At 41.5% G+C, this 18,594-nt stretch overlaps 1 protein-coding gene across 2 annotated transcripts in view; it reads right to left on the reverse strand.

The window, feature by feature from the left end:
* LOC109891013 (ataxin-7) overlaps window positions 1-18,594 on the reverse strand; it is a 51,204-nt gene that overhangs the window by 20,885 nt on the left and 11,725 nt on the right. For both annotated transcript variants that reach the window (XM_020483248.2, XM_020483247.2), the window contains exons 2-4: window positions 14,856-14,955; window positions 8,401-8,616; window positions 8,157-8,225 (exon numbers count right to left, since the gene is read on the reverse strand). In XM_020483248.2, the coding sequence (XP_020338837.1) occupies window positions 8,157-8,225; window positions 8,401-8,608 (277 nt within the window). In that variant the 5' untranslated portion in view covers window positions 8,609-8,616; window positions 14,856-14,955. The remainder of the gene's footprint in view (window positions 1-8,156; window positions 8,226-8,400; window positions 8,617-14,855; window positions 14,956-18,594) is intronic.

Raw genomic sequence — 18,594 nt, forward strand, 5'->3', positions numbered from 1 at the left:
CTAGAGGTTAGAGAGGACCAGCAGCCGCAAGCCCCGTACTAGGCAACAGAAAAATGGAACTGAACTGGCAATTGGAAGCCTGCTGGTCTCTGATCCCATGTATCTCCTGCCGTTGTTCCCTTGAGCAAGACACTTAGCCCCCCACAACTGATCTACATCCAGGGACGCTGCACTGCTGCTGACCCTGTGCTTCTCAACGTGTGTGTGTGTACCTCGGGTTGTTGGGAAAGGCAGAAGACACATTTCTGTTGTAACCAATGGACATAAAGTTGTATTCTATTCTAATAAAGTCGTATTCTAGTCTATTGGATGTTTTTAGGACACGATCAGCACTCCACTGTTTTCCTAAAGACTGCAGCTTATTGCACTAATATCATCCCATTGAATCCTGCAGGTCACACAAACAATTAGGGACAAACAAAGTGCAGAACATCTCACTCTACTAACATTAGCAAATATTTCCATTCATTTTCAAAGAAGAGTGATATTTCACTTCATCTGTTCAGGTCATTTCTAACAGTTCCGGAAACCTCTGCCTAACGAACAGTGGACTGAGGCTTTCAGGCATGTAGATGGTGTCGTGTCACAGTACCAACACCTTACAGTGAGACATCACTGTCCAATTAATTAGGGCCGATTTCAGGTTTTCATAACAATCAGAAATTGGTGTCCAAAAATACTGATTTCCGATTGTTATGAAAACTTGAAAATCGGCCCTAATTAAAAAAAATCATAACACCTTAATTTAACTAGGCAAGTCAGTTAAAACCTCTTGGGGCTAGGGGGCAGAATTTTCCCTTTTGGATAAATAGCGTGCCCAATTTCAACTTCCTGCTACTCATGCCAAGAATATAAGATATGCATATTATTCATAGATCTGGATAGAAAACACTGAAGTTTCTAAAACTGTTTGAATCATGTCTGTGAGTATAACAGAACTTATGTAGCAGGCAAAACCCAGAGGACTAACTGTTCAGATTTTTTCCCCCCGCCTCTCTCTGTTCCCTGACTTGTTATTGCCAAGGGATATTTCTTAGGGACCTGTTTTCAGTTCCTACCGCTTCCACTGGATGTCACCAGTCTTTGGAATTTGGTTGAGGTTATTCCTTTGTGCAATGTAGAAGTAGGCCAACTAGGAACACCTTTGTGAGTTGCACAAGACGTGAAAAGTGGCGCTGGTTTGTTTTCTTCCCTGTATTTAACACAGATTGCCCCGTCTACAATTTGATCGATTATTAACGTTTAAAAATATCTAAAGTTGTATTACAAAAGTAGTTTTGAAATATTTTGTAGTGACGTTGCGTTTTTTGTAAGCTGTTTTTTTCTGGATCAAACGCGCTTTATAAATGGACATTTTGGATATATATGGATGGAATTAATCGAACAAAAGGACAAATTGTGATGTTAATGGGACATATTGGAGTGCCAACAAAAGAAGCTTGTCAAAGGTAATGCATGTTTTATATTTTATTTCAGCCTTTTGTGTAGCGCCTGTAGGTTTGAAATATGCCAACTCCTTTGTTTACTGCTGGTGCAGATGGTGCATGTTGGCTGGATTCACAACGAGTGTAGCTTTAATTGAGTATCTTACATGTGTGATTTAATGAAAGTTTGAATTGTATAGTATTTTATTTGAATCTGGCGCTCTGCATTTTCCCTGGCAATTGGCCAGTTGAGACATTTGCGTCCCGCCTATCCCTAACTAGTTTAAGAACACATTCTTATTTTCAATGACTGCCTAGGAACGGTGGGTTAACTGCCTTGTTCAGGGGCAGAACGACAGATTTTTACCTTGTCAGCTCAGGGATTCAATCTTGCAACCTTACAGTTAACTAGTCCAACGCTCGAACCACCTGCCTCTCATTGCCTGTTACGCGAATGCAGTAAGAAGCCAAGGTAAGTTGCTAGCTAGCATTAAACTTCTTATAAAAAAAAGTCATAATCACTAGTTATAACTACACATGGTTGATGATATTACTAGTTTATCTAACGTGTCCTGCATTACATATAATCGATGCAGTGCGCATTTGCGAAAAAAGAACAATCATTACACAACTGTACCTAACCATAAGCACCAATGCCTTTCTTAAAAATCAATACACAGAAGTATATATTTTTAAACCTGCATATTTAGCTTAAAGAAATCCAGGTTAGCAGGCAATATTAACCAGGTGAAATTGTGTTACTTCTCGTGTTCATTGCACGCAGAGTCAGGGTATATGCAACAGTTTGGGCCGCCTGGATCGTTGCGAACTAATTTGCCAGGATTTTACGTAATTATGACATAAAATTGAAGGTTGTACAATGTAACAGCAATATTTAGACATAGTGATGCCACCTGTTAGATAAAATACAGAACAGTTCCGTATTTCACTGAAATGATAAACGTTTTGTTTTCGAAATGATAGTTTCCGGATTCGACCATATTAATGACCATAAGGCTCGTATTTCTGTGTGTTTTTATATTATAATTAAGTCTATGATTTGATAGTTGATAGAGCAGTCTGAGCGGTGGTAGGCAGCAGCAGGCTGGTAAGCATTAATTCAAACAGCACTTTAGTGCGTTTTCCCAGCAGCTATTCGCGGTGCTTCAAGCCTTGAGCTGTTTATGACTTCAAGCCTATCAACTCCCGAGATTAGGCTGGTGTAACCGATGTGAAATGGCTAGCTAATTGGCGGGGTGCGCGCTAATAGAGTTTCAAACGTCACTCGCTCGGAGACTTGGAGTAGTTGTTCCCCTTGCTCTGCAAGGGCCGTGGATTTTGTGGAGCGATGGGTAAACGATGCTTCGAGGGTGGCTGTTATTGATGTGTTCCTGGTTCGAGCCCAGGTAGGGGCGAGTAGAGGGACGGAAGCTATACTGTTACACTGGCAATACTAAAGTGGCTATAAGAACATCCAATAGTCAAAGGTATATGAAATACAAATGGTATAGAGAGAAATAGTCCTAGAAATACTATATTAACTGCAACCTAAAACCTTTTACCTTGGAATATTGAAGTCTCATGTTAAGAGGAACCACCAGCTTTCATATGTTCTGAGCAAGGAACCTAAACGTTAGCCTATTTTACATGGCACTTTTACTTTCTTCTCCAACACTTTGTTTTTGCATTATTTAAACCAAATTGAACATGTTTCATTATTTATTTGAGGCTAAATTGATTTGATTGATGTATTATATTAAGTAAAAATAAGTGTTAATTCAGTATTGTTGTAATTGTCATTATTACCAATAAATACACATTTTTTTTTTTTTTATATTATTATTATTCCCTTTGCAGAAAAGCATCCCCAAAGAATGGTGTTTCCACCTCAATGCTTCATGGTTGGGATGGTGTTCTTGGGGTTGTACTCATCCTTCTTCTTCCTCCAAACATGGCGAGTGGAGTTTAGACCAAAACCTCTATTTTTGTCTCATCAGACCACATGACCTTCTCCCATTCCTTCTCTGGATCATCCAGATGGTCATTGGCAAACTTCAGACGGGCCTGGACATGCGCTGGCTTGAGCAGGGGGACCTTGCGTGCGCTGCAGGATTTTAATCCATGACGGCGTAGTGTGTTACTAATGGTTTTCTTTGAGACTGTGGTCCCAGCTCTCTTAAGGTCACTCACCAGGTCCTGCAGTGTAGTTCTGGGCAGATCCCTCACCTTCCTCATGATCATTGATGCCCCACGAGGTGAGATCTTCATTGAGCCCCAGACCGAGGGTGATTGACCGTCATCTTGAACTTCTTCCATTTTCTAATAATTGCACCAACAGTTGTTGCCTTCTCACCAAGCTGCTTGCCTATTGTCCTGTAGCCCATCCCAGCCTTGTGCAGGTCTACTATTTTATCCCTGATGTCCTTACACAGCTCTCTGGTTTTGGACATTGTGGAGAGGTTGGAGTCTGTTTGATTGAGTGTGTGGACAGGTGTCTTTTAAACAGGTAACGAGTTCAAACAGGTGCAGTTAATACAGGTAATGAGTGGAGAACAGGAGGGATTCTTAATGAAAAATTAACAGGTCTGTGAGAGACGGAATTCTTACTGGTTGGTAGGTGATCAAATACTTATATCATGCACTAAAATGCAAATGAATTACTTAAAAATCATACAATGTGATGTTCTGTTTTTTTCCCCGTCTCTCACAGTTGAAGTGTACCTATGATAAAAATTACAGACCTCTACATGCTTTGTAAGTGGGAAAACCTGCAAAATCGGGAGTGTATAAAATACTTGTTCTCCCCACTATATATGGTTTGACAAAACTATCAAAACAATACCAATTTCATTTGCATTCTCACTAAAAATGGAATGGTCTTTGAACTGTTGGAGCGAACATTGTCTCCACATTTTACACAAACTGCGCTCTGGTCCATACTCGTCTTAGTGATTCAACTAGCACTAAATGACAACGAAAACGTTTCCTGAATCACTGAAATTATCGGCTACTGTAGCTAGACTAATGCAGTTGCACAATAGTGACTTTCCTGATCACATTCTGTCAACATGCTTATTGGTCTTCCTGAGAAAAAGTGAAGACCTAAATTAAAGTCATGACAAAATTGGCTGGATCGAGGTACTTTGCTGAACAGTTTTGGCTCCTTTTACGCACGGAAATAAGTGTGTAAATCAGACAAGTCTTGCTTTCTGTTGTGGCTTCTGTGAGACCTGTAGGAAACAAGTGATTTGTTCTTAATTGTGCAATGTCACTGCGGTGTGCACACTGGCCCCATTGTTTGCCAATGCAAATGCACCGTTAGATAAGTGCCCTGACAAGTAGGTTACAGTGTGTAACCCCTTCCTTTTCAACAGGAAAAAAAAGCTTTTTGGAAAAGTCTGAAATGAGATGCCTACGTATTGCTGACATCACAAGTGTAGGCCTATGACACATAACAGCTACAGAGGACTTCAGGAGGTGAGTGTCGCCTCGATCACGTCATCTGGATACGTGTGCAACAAAAGTTCAACATTCACCTTCTGCTACCATTTCGGTCAAGCCATCTACACATACAGTTTGATGCATACGTTCTATAAATCCAACACATGCAACACAGAACGCACTGCAACTGCCTCTGCAACACAATGCTGAAAGGCAAACACAGTGTTCCATTGGAAATTAATGTACTTCTGGAGTATCAAAATGCAATGACGCTGCCGGTGTGATCGAGGCGTTTCCCCTGCTCTCTTGACTAAGTGGGGTACCTTATCACCTTATAGATATGTAATAAACATAAACTATTTCCTCAACTCCGTTCTTACTTCCCAAACAGTGAGTAAAGACTATAGACTGACTGTGCAGTACATGATGTACTTACATGCATAGTGCTTATTTTTACAAGCTGCTTTTTGGGAATCAAGTTGTAGCGTGACTTTACCCTGAGGACAGTGTATCTTGTTACCATACTAAAGGTTAGGATTGGGCATGCTGATCCTAGATTTGTGCTTACGGCAACTTCAACGTAGGGTGACTATTTACAGCACAGTTTCAAGTCACCATTACTAAAAAAACGTCATATTCTTCAGATTTTTTGTGTGCAAAAAGGACAACTATGGCTCCTGACGGCTATGTGGGAAAATATAATTCAATGGGTTTTTACTACATTAGATGTTGTTTTTTTACATCAGTGTTGCACATACAGCTGTGTGCTTCTCTCGTTTTATAGCATGGGAATTAACATTTCAAGGCAGTCTTGATCAGATCACTGACACCAATCCATGTAATAAAATCTATTATAGATTATAGCTGCCAAAACAGAGTAAGGCAATCCTTTGTTGTTAATATTGTAAATATAGAGTACTTTATTGAGTGTGCTAATATAAAATGTGCTAAACAAAGATGTGAATGTGTAGTAGTTTAGTAGCACTATAAATATTCAACTGACATAGGAAAGCCATCTGAGGTTTTAGACAGTTTCCAAAAAGAATAGCAGTTATTCTTAAATTTGCCATTTATGCAGAAATCGCTCCACAATTTCCTGGTTTCCAAAACTCTTAATAGTTAGCCTAATTTCAGTTTGTGAGACAAAATAAGCTAGTGTACTATGGAGAATAATTTTACCTTCTATAATGCTGTGAAATATATTTTCCAAAAAATATTGTCGTTTCAGCTAGTGTACAAAACCGAAACTACATTTAAGAAATTGAAATATACAGATAGAAATGTCTAAGAATAATCTTTTCTGTGTGAATTTGGACAGGTTGCCCAAGAAAATGACATATTGGCACTTTAAAGCTAGAATCCTTAGTTGATACATTAATTCACACACACACACACACACACACACAAAAGCTTGACAAACCTACTCATTCTAGGGTTTTTATTTTTTTTTACTATTTTCTAATATTGAAGATATCAAAACTATGAAATAACTCATATAGGAACCAAAAAAGTGTTAAACAATACTAAATATATTTTACTCTCCTTATTGGTCAAATAGCCCTTACACAGCCTCGAGGTGTGTTTGGTCATTGTTCTGTTGAAAAACAAATGATAGTCCCACTAAGCGAAAACCAAATGGGATGGCGTATCACTGCAGAATGCGGTGGTAGCCATGTTGGTTAAGTGTGCCTTGAATACTAAATAAAGTCACTGACAGTGTCACCAGCAAAGCACCCCACACCATCACACCTCCCCCATGCTTCACAGTGGGAACCAGACATGCGAAGATCATCCGTTCACCTACTCTGCATCTCACAAAGACACGTTGGTTGGAACCAAAAATCTCAAATTTTGACTCATCAGACCAAAAGGACAGATTTCCACCGGTCTAATGTCCATTGCTCATGTTTCTTGGCCCAAGCAAGTCTCTTCTTCTTACTGGTGTCCTTAAGTAGTGGCTTCATTGCAGAAATTAGACCATGAAGGACTGACTCACACAGTCTCCTCTGAAAAGTTGATGTCTTCCTTTCCAGTTTCACCATAGCGCGTGATGGTTTTTGCGGCTGCACTTGAAAAAATGAAATATTCTTGAAATGTTCTGGATTGACTGGCCTTCATGTCTTGAAGTAGTGATGGCCTGTTGTTTCTCTTTTCTTTATGAGCTGTTCTTGCCATAATATGGACTTGGTCTTTGACAAATAGGGCTTTCTTCTGTATACCACCCCTACCTTGACACAACACAACTGATTGGCTCAAACGCATTAAGGAAAGGAATTCCACTATTTAACTTTTAACAAGGCACAACTGTTAATTGAAATGCATTCCAGGTGACTACCTCATGAAGCTGGTTGAGAGAATGCCAAGAGTGTGCAAAGCTGACATCAAGGCAAAGGGTGGCTACTTGGAAGAACCTCAAAATAAAATAGAATTTGATTTGTGTAACACTTTTTGGGTTACTACATGATTCCATATGTTTAATTTCATAGTTTTGATGTCTTCACTATTATTCTACAATGTAGAAAATAGCATAAATAAAGAAAAACCATGAATGAGTAGTTGTGTCCAAACTTTTGACTGGTACTGTATATGCATTGATTCTTGAAGAATATAACTTACAAGATTGTTTTATTCCAATGTTTGTAAACAATGTAAACAAACCCTGTATAGTCTCAAAACATGAATAGGACTAATTGTCATGGATGGTTAGTCCTTGGATATATGGCTTGCTCTATGAATTTGTGAACACTTATTTCTCCAGGCCCTTCCCTAAACGTTTTACCAAAACATAGGCGGGGGTACGCTTTCTTATTGTTTCAATTAAGATTCTAGCTTCAATGACAACCTCGTTGCACCCATTTTAACTGTGAAAGTGCCATCATCACACTGACTGTGCCCATCCCCTAACTTCACACACACAGGCTTTTTCAGGTGGGCACAATGATACTGAACAGTCAGACAGAAATAGTGTAAAACAGACAATAAATTATCTGTTGTGTAAGATAAACATACATTTCAGCTTTATCACATGACATGTATCTTTAAGGACCCCACTGAATAAGTGCTGGTTGTTACCTGCGGTGGTTACCTACTTAGGGTCAGAAGATAGGCGGGCCCCCTCTTCAAGGTGTCAACTAGTGGCGATAGATTCCTGGGTTATATCACTGATTGATCAGACTTGTGTTGTCAGCACTCAGTGTGGTGGACTTGTTCAACAGAACAACCTGATTTCAGCCGGTGCAACCCAACAAAACCAAAACACACCTTGGCTTTGACAAAAGCGAGAACACTCACCATCTCTGCACAGTCGCATGGCTTCTCGATTTTTCCCGAACTCTTTCAAACTTTCCTCTGATTCGGCACCTAAAAGAGGCAATCGGATACACACGAAGATAAATAGTTACACTTGCTTGCTTCTGCTGTTGTTAACAGTAGCGTTTCTTCGTATTCCAAAAACTGCACGCAATCAGCAAAAAAAGCTCACGATCATCGTTATGTCTCGATTCTACACACACATCCAGTACGCACGAGCACTCACCGTCGTTGCCGGGGAGTTTGGCAGCATCGACCCAGCTGCTCCAAGGCTGTCCCAACATTATTTCTGGACTAGGCATGGATCTGCGCTCCGCACCAGTCGCCATTGCTGTGGAGCCTTCTCCCCGCTGGATCTGCTGCTGTTGCTGCTTCAGCTGCCTGGCCACTCTGCGCTGCTCCCCCCTGACGTCATCATCGGCCCTTTCCGACATTCTTTCCGCTATAATGTAACAAAACAGCAGTCAGCGTTGTGGTGTTCTCAGGATTCCTTCATTGATTGTCTCGGGCAAACGCATGTTTTGGTAACGGAAATCCCTTTGATTATGTATTTAGAAGCTAGAGGGAGTGACACCACCGAAATCGCTCTTGTTTTGACGGGTGCATGTGTGCGAGGCCGTCCCCCGGCACATACAGTCTGGGCAATCGCAGATATCACAGATAAAACTTTAAAGGAGGAGCATCTAAATGCACCTCCCTGAGTGCATTAAACGTGATAAATCCAGGTCACTTACACGCGGTGACAACAATATGTTTTCAATTATCAAATAAATACTATATTCATCACCTTCGTATAGCCTATGCCTAATTGATACAGTTCACATAGGAATTCGTTTTTTTTTCTTCGAAAAACGTATTTTATGAATGAAAACGAACCAAATTATAGTAAAAAATAAAGTTTTTTTAACAGTGCCCTAATATTAATCAAATTAACATGCTTCGAGGTATTATATCATAACCAGAATATCCCTCTTGCTTCCAACTTCAAAAATGTTCAGATAGGATACACACCTTCGATAATGCACATCGATGACCGAACAGTTCATTTATATAAAACAGTTTATTAAAGTAAAACAATTAAGACAGGGAACTGTTTCTTGTCGCCGGATGGGGGAGTATATATTCATTGATGTCCTACTTCCTTAATAAGGCGCGACTGCTTTCCAGTTTACAGTAGTCAGATTCATATTTCTCACAACCTTTTGCGTCACATCAGCGCTATGTGGCGAATGGATGGAGTTCCTACTTCCATAATCTAGGAATTGGTAACACTTTACACCAAAGAAAGCTATCCCGTTAACTATTTCCTTTCTAAAAACACTTCATTCAGGTTTACAGTTATATAAGTGTCTGTAGATTAGGTATTACAAAAATATGAATGTCTGAGGTCTTTATAGAATTGAAATATTCCTAGGAAGTATACCTTCCACTTTCCAAATGGGATTCGGATTTAAATGGAGTGACCAGGATGTCTACATATTATCTCATGTTTGTACCTCTCAGCACAGGCCTGCTACTGATGGGCAGAATCAATCTGTAACAGACAATGTACACGTGACCTCACCTACCATACAGGAATCCAGTTTGAAGTGAAGGTTCTAACATGTTAATAAGTGTTGAAATCCTACACAACCATCTTCAGTTTTCAACTTGCTTACTTACAGGTAGTAAGCAGAAATGACTGAATGCATTTTCATTGCATGCTCAAAAATTCTACAAAAAAAACTACTGCCAATACAAAAGGCTAAAAAGGCAAAAACAGCAAGTGGGTAGAAACTAGCCCTACAAATTACAACTAATTAGTGCATCAATTTATGACAGACAGCAAAACGTGTAGGCCTGATGCTGAAATGGAACTGGTTTTGGGGGATTGTATATGGTTCAAGTCGCGTATTACAAATACTACATTTGTTTAGATTTCTTTTTACATGATTGATTATAGGTATGTATATTAATCAATAATAAAATATTACTTGGCAAATTGTCTGCATCTGACAGACTGACATACTAAGAATAAAGTTAGGCAATTTTTTATATTTTTTATACACTGCTCAAAAAAATAAAGGGAAGACTAAAATAACACATCCTAGATCTGAATGAACGAAATATTCTTATTAAATACTTTTTTCTTTACATAGTTGAATGTGCTGACAACAAAATCACACAAAAAGTATCAATGGAAATCAAATTTATCAACCCATGGAGGTCTGGATTTGGAGTCACACTCAAAATTAAAGTGGAAAACCACACTACAGGCTGATCCAACTTTGATGTAATGTCCTTAAAACAAGTCAAAATGAGGCTCAGCAGTGTGTGTGGCCTCCACGTGCCTGTATGACCTCCCTACAACGCCTGGGCATGCTCCTGATGAGGTGGCGGATGGTCTCCTGAGGGATCTCCTCCCAGACCTGGACTAAAGCATCCGCCAACTCCTGGACAGTCTGTGGTGCAACGTGGTGTTGGTGGATGGAGCGAGACATGATGTCCCAGATGTGCTCAATTGGATTCAGGTCTGGGGAACGGGCGGGCCAGTCCATTGCATCAATGCCTTCCTCTTGCAGGAACTGCTGACACACTCCAGCCACATGAGGTCTAGCATTGTCTTGCATTAGGAGGAACCCAGGGCCAACCGCACCAGCATATGGTCTCACAAGGGGTCTGAGGATCTCATCTCGGTACCTAATGGCAGTCAGGCTACCTCTTGCGAGCACATGGAGGGCTGTGCGGCCCCCCCAAAGAAATGCCACCCCACACCATGACTGACCCAACGCCAAGCCGGTCATGCTGGAGGATGTTACAGGCAGCAGTACGTTCTCCACGGCGTCTCCAGGCTCTGTCACATGTGCTCAGTGTGAACCTGCTTTCATCTCTAAAGAGCACAGGGCGCTATTGGCGAATTTGCCAATCTTGGTGATCTCTGGCAAATGCCAAACGTCCTGCACGGTGTTGGGCTGTTAGCACAACCCTCACCTGTGGACGTCGGGCCCTCATACCACCCTCATGGAGTCGGTTTCTGACCGTTTGAGCAAACACATGCACATTTCAAATCAAATCAAATTTTATTTATCACATACACATGGTTAGCAGATGTTAATGCGAGTGTAGCGAAATTCTTGTGCTTCCTTTTCCAACAATGTAGTAATAACCAACGAGTAATCTAGCTAACAATTCCAAAACGACTACCTTATACACACAAGTGTAAAGGGATAAAGAATATGTACATAAAGATATATGAATGAGTGATGGTACAGAGCGGCATAGGCTAGATGCAGTAGATGGTATCGAGTACAGTATATACATATGAGATGAGTATGTAAACAAAGTGGCATAGTTTAAAGTGGCTAGTGATACATGTATTACATAAAGATGCAGTAGATGATAAAGAGTACAGTATATACGTATACATATGAGATGTGATATCTTTTACATCAATTCCCAATATTAAAGTGGCTGGAGTTGAGTCAGTGTGTTGGCAGCAGCCACTCAATGTTAGTGGTGGCTGTTTAACAGTCTGATGGATAGAAGAGATAGAGATAGAAGCTGTTTTTCAGTCTCTCGGTCCCAGCTTTGATGCACCTGTACTGACCTCGCCTTCTGGATGATAGCGGGGTGAACAGGCAGTGGCTCGGGTGGTTGTTGTCCTTGATGATCTTTATGGCCTTCCTGTGACATCGGGTGGTGTAGGTGTCCTGGAGGGCAGGTAGTTTGCCCCCGGTGATGCGTTGTGCAGACCTCACTACCCTCTGGAGAGCCTTACGGTTGTGGGCGGAGCAGTTGCCGTACCAGGCGGTGATACAGCCCGACAGGATGCTCTCGATTGTGCATCTGTAGAAGTTTGTGAGTGCTTTTGGTGACAAGCCAAATTTCTTCAGCCTCCTGAGGTTGAAGAGGCGCTGCTGCGCCTTCTTCACGATGCTGTCTGTGTGGGTGGACCAATTCAGTTTGTCTGTGATGTGTACGCCGAGGAACTTAAAAAACCTACTACCCTCTCCACTACTGTTCCATCGATGTGGATAGGGGGGTGTTCCCTCTGCAGTTTCCTGAAGTCCACAATCATCTCTTTAGTTTTGTTGACGTTGAGTGTGAGGTTATTTTCCTGACACCACACTCCGAGGGCCTTCACCTCCTCCCTGTAGGCCGTCTCGTCGTTGTTGGTAATCAAGCCTACCACTGTTGTGTCGTCCGCAAACTTGATGATTGAGTTGGAGGCGTGCGTGGCCACGCAGTCGTGGGTGAACAGGGAGTACAGGAGAGGGCTCAGAACGCACCCTTGTGGGGCCCCAGTGTTGATGATCAGCGGGGTGGAGATGTTGTTACCTACCCTCACCACCTGGGGGCGGCCTGTCAGGAAGTCCAGTACCCAGTTCCACAGGGCGGGGTCGAGACCCAGGGTCTCGAGCTTGATGACGAGTTTGGAGGGTAGTCGATGAACAGCATTCTCACATAGGTATTCCTCTTGTCCAGATGGGTTAGGGCAGTGTGCAGTGTGGTTGAGATTGCATCGTCTGTGGACCTATTTGGGCGGTAAGCAAATTGGAGTGGGTCTAGGGCGTCAGGTAGGGTGGAGGTGATATGGTCCTTGACTAGTCTCTCAAAGCACTTCATGATGACGGAGGTGAGTGCTACGGGCGGTAGTCGTTTAGCTCAGTTACCTTAGCTTTCTTGGGAACAGGAACAATGGTGGCCCTCTTGAAGCATGTGGGAACAGCAGACTGGGATAGGGATCGATTGAATATGTCCGTAAACACACCAGCCAGCTGGTCTGCGCATGCTCTGAGGGCGCGGCTGGGGATGCCGTCTGGGCCTGCAGCCTTGCGAGGGTTAACACATTTAAATGTTTTACTCACCAAGGCTGCAGTGAAGGAGAGTCCGCATGTTTTGGTTGCGGGCCGTGTCAGTGGTACTGTATTGTCCTCAAAGCGGGCAAAAAAGTTATTTAGTCTGCCTGGGAGCAAGGCATCCTGGTCTGTGACTGGGCTGGTTTTCTTTTTGTAATCCGTGATTGACTGTAGACCCTGCCACATACCTCGTGTCTGAGCCGTTGAATTGCGATTCTACTTTGTCTCTATACTGACGCTTAGCTTGTTTGATTGCCTTGCGGAGGGAATAGCTACACTGTTTGTATTCAGTCATGTTTCCGGTCACCTTGCCCTGATTAAAAGCAGTGGTTCGCGCTTTCAGTTTCACGCGAATGCTGCCATCAATCCACGGATTCTGGTTTGGGAATGTTTTAATCGTTGCTATGGGAACGACATCTTCAACGCACGTTCTAATGAACTCGCTCACCGAATCAGCGTATTCGTCAATGTTGTTGTCTGACGCAATACGAAACATATCCCAGTCCACGTGATGGAAGCAGTCTTGGAGTGTGGAATCAGATTGGTCGGACCAGCGTTGAACAGACCTCAGGGTGGGAGCTTCTTGTTTTAGTTTCGGTCTGTAGGCAGGGAGCAACAAAATGGAGTCGTGGTCAGCTTTTCCGAAGGGAGTGCGGGGGAGGGCCTTATATGCATCGCGGAAGTTAGAATAGCAATGATCCAAGGTTTTACCAGCCCTGGTTGCGCAATCGATATGCTGATACAATTTGCTGATACAATTTGTGGCCTGCTGGAGGTCATTTTGCAGGGCTCTGGCAGTGCTCCTCCTTGCACAAAGGCAGAGGTAGCGGTCCTGTTGCTGGGTTGTTGCCCTCCTACGGCCTCCTCCACGTCTCCTGATGTACTGGCCTGTCTCCTGGTAGCGCCTCCATGCTCTGGACACTACCCTGACAGACACAGCAAACCTTCTTGCCACAGCTCGCATTGATGTGCCATCCTGGATGAGCTGCACTACCTGAGCCACTTGTGTGGGTTGTAGACTCCGTCTCATGCTACCACTAGAGTGAAAGCACCGCCAGCATTCAAAAGTGACCAAAACATCAGCCAGGAAGCATAGGAACTGAGAAGTGGTCTGTGGTTATCACCTGCAGAACCACTCCTTTATTGGGGGTGTCTTGCTAATTGCCTATAATTTCCATCTGTTGTCTATTCCATTTGCACAACAGCATGTGAAATTTATTGACAATCATGTGTTGCTTCCTAAGTGGACAGTTTGATTTCACAGAAGTGTGATTGACTTGGAGTTACATTGTGTTGTTTAAGTGTTCCTTTTATTTTTTTGAGCAGTGTATTATACTTTCATGTTGGTCTATGCAGTTGTTATACCATATGAATTTGGAGCTACAGCTTATGGCACAAACGGGTCTTCCGTGCATCAGAAGGCATTGACACAACGGGGGCCAATGCAGTTCTTCAGGTGTCAAGGATAACTTTGTGACACTCCATCCCGCTTTGACCTTCTGACAGAGACTCATCTGGTTCATGGAACCAACATGACCCACAGGGTTCGAACCCAGGTTTATGGTGCAGCAGAAGACCGCATCAGTCTAATAAGTTAAGGCATTGTCTTCAGGTCTCAGCCGAGGTTAATCATGTCCAAGCTTGGTCGTCATACCACTTGTTACATTTACTAGTGTAGTATCAATATCTTATTGAGATTTTGTAATGAAATGGCCGCTGAAAAACTGCAGACCTGAGAGTAGAGTCTGATTGTAGCTATGTTGCAGGACTGTGGAGTGAGTCTCAAGATTGATGTGTAGAATTTGAGTAGAAATACAGGGTATTGTGCTTACTGAACACTTACCTTGTCAAATGTGGAAAAGGGAACACAATCTTAACTGGATCAGTAAAACCTCATCGGTTTGGGTGATCTCTGGTCGCTCCACACAAGTTGTGGAAGGAATCTGGTTGAGATAGAGAAAGAGACGGGTGGGAAACGTTAGTATTAGGTTCATTGTTTTCCTTGTCTTGATGCCGTAATCACTGTTTAAGGAATTACAGTGTTGTCTGTCTGGAAGATAACGCCGCCTCCAATGCTCCTGGTGGATCTGGCTGTGGCTCTGTGCTCGGCAGCTTTCAAGCTAGCACATGAGCTACTTATGGAGCTCGTCGCCGCAGCAGAGTAATCCAATCCAATAAGCAATATCCCTGGTTAACCACTCCAGAGCCCTGCAGTTTGCAGCGCAATAATCCCTTTCAAAGATTAGGATAAAAACACTACTAAAATAATTTCCCCATTAAAATATTTTTTAAAGGGGGTGGGGGTTGGGGGACTTGAGCCATTGAACTTAATTTAACTGGACACAGGAAACCAATTCTTTCCACAAGAACAACTGTCACAAACTGTAGGCTATTAAATCTACCACACATTAGCCTAATGAGACAGCAATAAAAAATTATTTGAAAAATTAAATACAGAACAGTAATAACAGTTAGGCCTACCATTTTAGTTTTTTTTTACACAAAAGCATTGTAAACATCAGTATGCCCAGAACTAACTTCAATTAAAAAAATGTTTACCATTGTAGGCTACTCATCAATTCAACACAATGTGAATAATGAAAACACTATTACAAAGATAAGACATAAAATAGGTGTCGGTGGTGATTGTGAAACCCTTTAGGGCTGACCCCAATTGGATGACTAGTCAATTGTTTGGTCGTTAGGCTGTTGGTCGCCGAGATTGTGTATATATTGCTACTGCTTGACTAAAACACACTACCGTTCACTTAGAAATGTCCTTGTTTTTAAAAAAAAGAAAAGCACATTTTTGTGCATTAAAATAACATCAAATTGATCATATATACAGTGTAGACATTGTTAATGTTGTAAATGACTATTATAGCTGGAAACGGTGCAATTTTTAATGGAATATCTACATAGGCCTACAGTTGCCCATTATCAGCAACCATCACTCCTGTGTTCCGATGGCACGTTGTGTTAGCTAATTGAAGTTTATAATTTAAAAAGGCTAATTGATCATTAGAAAACCCTTTTGCAATAATGTTAGCACAGCTGAAAACTGTTGTGCTAATAAAAGAAGCAATAAAACTGGCCTTCTTTAGACTAGTAGGTTCGATTACAGGCTCAAAATGGCCAGAAACAAAGTTTCTTCTGAAACTCGTCAGTCTATTCTTGTTCTAAGAAATGAAGGCTATTCCATGCAAGAAATTGCCAAGAAACTGAAGATCTTGTACAACGAAGTGTACTACTCCCTTCACAGAACAGCACAAACTGTCTCTAACCAGAATAGAAAAAGGAGTGGGAGGCCCCGGAACACAACTGAGCAAGAGGACAAGTACATTAGATTGTCTAGTTTGAGAAACAGACGTCTCGCAAGTCCTCAACTGGCAGCTTCATTAAATAGTACCCACAAAACACCAGTCTCAACATCAACAGTGAAGAGGCGACTCCGGGATGCTGGCCTTCTAGGTAGAGAACATTATTTTGCCCATCTTTATCTTTTCTTTTTATTGGCCAGTCTGAGATATTGCTTTTTCTTTGCAACTATGCCTAGAAGGCCAGCATCCCGGAGTCGCCTCTTCACTGTTGATGTTGAGACTGGTGTTTTGCGGGTACTAAGAAAGTTTATTTGTTTCTTGCTATTTTGAGCCTGTAATCGAACCCACAAATGCCGATGCTCCAAATACTCAACTAGGCTAAAGTTTTATTGCTTCTTTAAAACAGGACAACATTTTTCAGCTGTGCTAACATAACTGCAAAAGGGTGTTCTAATGATCAATTAGTCTATTCAAATGATAAACTTGGACTAGCTAACACAACGTGCCATTGGAACACAGGCGTGATAGTTGCTGATAAATGGGCAAGTGTACGCCTATGTAGATATTCTATTTTATTTTATTTAATCTGCCGTTTCCAGCTACAATAGTCATTTACAACATTAACAATGTCTACACTGTATTTAAGATCAATTTGAATGTGCTTTTCTTTCAAAAACAAGGGCATTTCTAAGTGACCCCAAACTTTTGAACGATGGTATATATATATATATATATATACACACTATGAACTATGAAATAACACACATATGGAATAATGTGGTAAGCAAGTGTTAAACAAAGACCAATTCCATATTATGGCAAGAACAGCTCAAAAAAAGCAAAAAGAAACAATTAGATATTTGACCGGTGGAAATCTGTCCTTTGGTCTGATGATTCCAAATTTGAGATTTTTGGAGCCAACAACCTGTCTTTGTGAGACTCAGAGGAGGTGAACGGATGATCTCTGCATATGTGGTTCCCACAGTGAAGCATAGAGGTGGTGGTGTGATGGTGTGGGGTGCTTTGCTAGTGATACTGTCTGATTTATTTAGAATTCAAGGCACACTTAATCAGCATGGCTACCACAGCATTCTGCAGCGATACGCCATCCCAGCTTGTTTGCGCTTAGTGGGACTATCATTTGTTTTTCAACAGGACAATGAACCAACACACACCTCCAGGATGTGTAAGTGCTATTTGACCAAGAATGAGAGTGATTGAGTGCTGCATCAGATGACCTGGCCTCCACAATCACCCTTGCTCAGCATATGTGGGAACTCCTTCAAGACTGTTGAAAAAGTATTCCAGGTGAAGCTGGTTGAGAGAATGCCAAGAGTGTGCAAAGCTGTCATCAAGGCAAAGGGTGGCTACTTTGAAGAATCTCAAATATAAAATACATTTCGATGTGTTTACCATTTTTTGGTTACTACATGATTCCATTATTGTTATTTCATAGTTTTGATGTCTCCACTATTATTCTTCAACGTAGAAAATAGTACAAATAAAATAGTACAAATAAAAGGAAAACCCTTGAATGAGTAGGTGTCCAAATTTTTGACTGATACTAATATACAGTTGAAGTCGGAATTTCACATACACCATAGCTAAATACATTTAAACTCAGTTTTTCACAATTCCTGACATGTAATTCTAGTACAAATTAGGTCTTAGGTTAGTTAGGATCACCACTTTATTTGAAGAGAGGGAGCACATTCTGAAGAGAGAAGTGTATTGGCCATGCAGCATTTACGGTGATACGGCCTCAGCAGACGTCAGGGCATTCATACTTCTTGCGCTTCGTGGAGCAGAGCTGTTGTCAAAGAAGTGAGTTTGTGTTTTCTACAGGATGTACCGCCCCCACCTATAGTCAACCAATCATATCAATGCAGAGTTATACAGAGCCCTGCGCAATGTTACAACATTTGGGAGGTGCATAGCGATGTGGTACAGAGTTCGATTTGGCCTCTGGCCTCTCACACTCTCCATATGGTGCCTCTAAGATATATACAGTTGAAGTCGGAAGTTCACATACACCTTAGCCAAATACATTTAAACTCAGTTTCACAATTCCTGACCTGCAATCCTAGTAAAAAGTCCCTGTTTTAGGTCAGTTAGGATCACCACTTTATTTTAAGAATGTGAAATATCAGAAAAATAGTAGAGAAGTATTTATTTCAGCTTTTATTACTTTCATCACATTCCCATTTGTTCAGAAGTTTACATACACTCAATTAGTATTTGGTAGCATTGCCTTTAAATTGT

This window comes from Oncorhynchus kisutch, linkage group LG5, assembly GCF_002021735.2.
Source record: "Oncorhynchus kisutch isolate 150728-3 linkage group LG5, Okis_V2, whole genome shotgun sequence".
NCBI classification, from domain to species: Eukaryota; Metazoa; Chordata; class Actinopteri; order Salmoniformes; family Salmonidae; genus Oncorhynchus; species Oncorhynchus kisutch.